The 3,217-nt window shown below is 36.6% G+C and overlaps 1 protein-coding gene across 1 annotated transcript in view; it reads left to right on the forward strand.

Annotated features, from left to right (window-relative positions):
• Window positions 1-70: 70 nt before the first annotated feature.
• LOC111087417 (trafficking kinesin-binding protein 1-like) overlaps window positions 71-3,217 on the forward strand; it is a gene marked incomplete at its 5' end in the record, with an annotated part of 8,691 nt that continues 5,544 nt past the window's right edge. Inside the window, 3 exons of the mRNA XM_022393987.1 lie at window positions 71-149; window positions 1,815-1,945; window positions 2,624-2,909. Of these exons, the coding sequence (XP_022249695.1) occupies window positions 71-149; window positions 1,815-1,945; window positions 2,624-2,909 (496 nt within the window). The remainder of the gene's footprint in view (window positions 150-1,814; window positions 1,946-2,623; window positions 2,910-3,217) is intronic.

Raw genomic sequence — 3,217 nt, forward strand, 5'->3', positions numbered from 1 at the left:
ACTAGGCGTATTTCATATATTATTAAATCACGAACATGCTTGGATTAAGAAATACGGTTTTGGTTTACAGGTTAGTTTTCCGGAAGCAAATATTGAAGACGAAGAAAAGAAGGAACAGCAGATTCTGCAAGACCTCGTCAAAGAAATCGGTTAGGTTACATTATTATTCACGGGGGGTTGTGAGTATATAAGGTAAAGTCAGACCAATTAATAAGTACACACGTTCCTTAAGATATTTGAAATACTATTTTCTACACTTTTGATGGGTTTGTAACAACCGAAAGTATGATCTCTTCTGCATCAAAATCGAACGATGGCAGAAAGTGTTAACTACAGAATTTATGTATTTATCCAAGAAGGGAGGATTGAGTAACGAGGGGGGTGGAGAGTAGAGTATTCTTTTGATAAAGATGAAACAAAATGGAATCCTCAATAGCCAATGCACTTGAAATTCTTTTATGCAAAATTAGAGTAAATATATCTGAAACCTTTTCTTTTTCTTTTTCTTTTTATTAGCTATATTTTTGTGCATCAGCAATACCAAGCGTGGGGCACACGTATACCCGATTCGATTTTATCACTCATCAGGATCTCTATGAGCCTACCCTCAAATTGAAATGGTATTAGGTAGAATTAGAGTAAATTAGTCTATGAGACCTTGGGCGTGGCAAAATACATCAGTCGAAAGGGTTTGACTCCTGAGTCCAAAACTATAATTAGATTTCAAATTAGTCAAGAGATGACGAAGCTATGACCTAAAAGTTTGTACTTGAAAAAAACCTCAGAGCCATTCTATGAGCCGCTATGCCTCGGCTAAAAATATTGGCTGTTTGTTTCAGGATTTTTTGCCCGAGAAGAGGGTGATCAAAAAACACGTTGAAATAGATGATATTTTAACTTTTTTAATAGACTTTTGGCTTTGAATTTAAAGATACTAGTACTTAATCAGTTAAATAAGTTAATTATGACCTTCCATAAAGTATGATATCCATTTAGCATCTTAAGAAGGTCATTAGGGGTTTAATGTCATTTATGTATTTTTTTTTGTTTTCTTAAGGGGTACCCTCAGCTAGTACTAGCACATTCATATCCGCTCTTGGTATCAACTCCTTTTTAATTTATTTTTTGGACGCAACTGATTTTATAAGATAGCGTTCAATCTAGACATTTGTACTGAAAAACCGACAGGTAGGTACTCATCACTTTATAAGAGTTAATGTGTAAAACGCATTTGTGCATGTTAGATATCAATGTTCAACATCTCGGCTAGGGCCACCAAGCATCATAAGAGCTGCCATCTTGGCTAGGTCCACCAAGCATCATAAGAGCTGCCATCTTGGCTAGGTCCACCAAGCATCATAAGAGCTGCCATCTTGGCTAGGTCCACCAAGCATCATAAGGGCTGCAATCTTGGCTAGGGCCACCAAGCATCATAAGAGCTGCCATCTTGGCTAGGGTCACCAATCATTATAAGAGCTGCCATCTTGGCTAGGGTCACCAATCATTATAAGAGCTGCCATCTTGGCTAGGGCCACCAAGCATTATAAGAGCTGCCATCTTGGTTAGGGCCACCAAGCATTATAAGAGCTTCCACAAAAATTTGTTTTATAGATATTCAACATAATAAGTTTATTTACCAGTAACATCTGTTGTAGTTTGTATTTTCTAGTTAGTTTTTATTTTGTAGGCAACATTTCGTGTTTCATCGTTTTTGAAAAATAATCGAAAAGGCAGGAAAAGTATCAAGCTATAATTCATATGTCAAGCACACTGTCTTGAAAGAAAGAATCAAATGTTTTATTTTTTTAATTTAGCCAAGGCAAAAAAGCAAATTATTTCACTCCAAGATGAACTAGATAAGATGTCAGAGGACTGCTTCCAACAGCAAGAAGAAGTAATCCAACTTTTGTCTGAGGTAGTGGATCTTCAGCGTCAAGTTCGTTCGGTGAGATGTTTGGAAAACTTACTACAAAAACAATGTTTAAAGTAAATAGTAAAACCAAATTAAGACTCAAAAATTGATTGGAAATATCTTTCTTCATTGGAGGAACTTAATTTATGTACCACTCTTGGTAACAACAACAACAAAACACTCCTGATCGTTTCGGACCTCAAACACTTAGAAGTTGCATTTAATTTTGGAATGGTATCCCATAAATATGATTTCGATACAGCAAGGCAAGTCTGTAGTTGCACAACAGCTAGGACTAGTTTTCTTTATTCTAAGTCAGGATAAATGTTAATAGTACTTTACAGTATACTATAGATAATTGAACGTAGTCAATTTAATGTATGGATTTAGGACTAATCCGAACTCTGCAGCTAATTGTTTTTGTTGTTGTTGTTGTTTTCGGGGGGGGGGGGGAGAACAGTCAGAAAAACAAGTCATATTTGTTATCAGTGATTGGTTAATGATAATAATCATATAAATAATGGTAAGTGGTGTGCTTTGTATCTATAATATTATTAAGTTTCCTCTATTACTTGGATTAACTTACAGACAAATATTTATACGTGGATTTGGGATTATATAAAAGCATTGGAGGGAGCACGTGCCCACTCAATGGCCTATGGTCACGACGCTACTGCTCATGATGTGTTATTTCTTTGATTTTTACTTTAGGAGACTGTTGAGAATGAAGATCTGCAGGAAAGTTTGCATGCATCAAAGGAAAGCCAAGCAGTTCTTTTAAAGGAACGGGACGAACTAAGAGAAAGACACTCGAAACTTTCCTCGGCTTTCCAAGAAGCTCAGGAACAAAATAAAAAGCTCTGTCGTACCTGTCTGCCGAGTGCCAAACGATGGAAGTACACCATGAATACCCTGTACTTAAACCCTGCCTCTTTGGCCTCGGAACTCGAGACATCTCTTAACAGGGATAGTGAAGGCTTGCTTTGGACAACTTGGTGTAAGTTCAAATTTCGGACATTTATTTAACCAGGTTAATTAATACTAACAAATTTCACTATTTCTACAACCTGCCGACAGATTGAAAAAGAAATGTTTCTTAAACATTGAACGCCCCCCCCCCCCACTAGGTCAGTGATAAGTTTACGAATTTAAAACGCTAAAATCCGGGATTCGATTCCCTGCGATGGACAGATCTTGAATAGTCTATTGTGAAGAAGAAGTTTTAAAACTAGATTTCGCTTTGTTGAAGCACTGAATTTTTGTAAAGTCGCATGCCTTTAGGGCAGAGTATATTATGTATGACTA

The sequence above is a fragment of the Limulus polyphemus genome, unplaced genomic scaffold (assembly GCF_000517525.1).
Source record: "Limulus polyphemus unplaced genomic scaffold, Limulus_polyphemus-2.1.2 Scaffold2126, whole genome shotgun sequence".
NCBI lineage: Eukaryota > Metazoa > Arthropoda > Merostomata > Xiphosura > Limulidae > Limulus > Limulus polyphemus.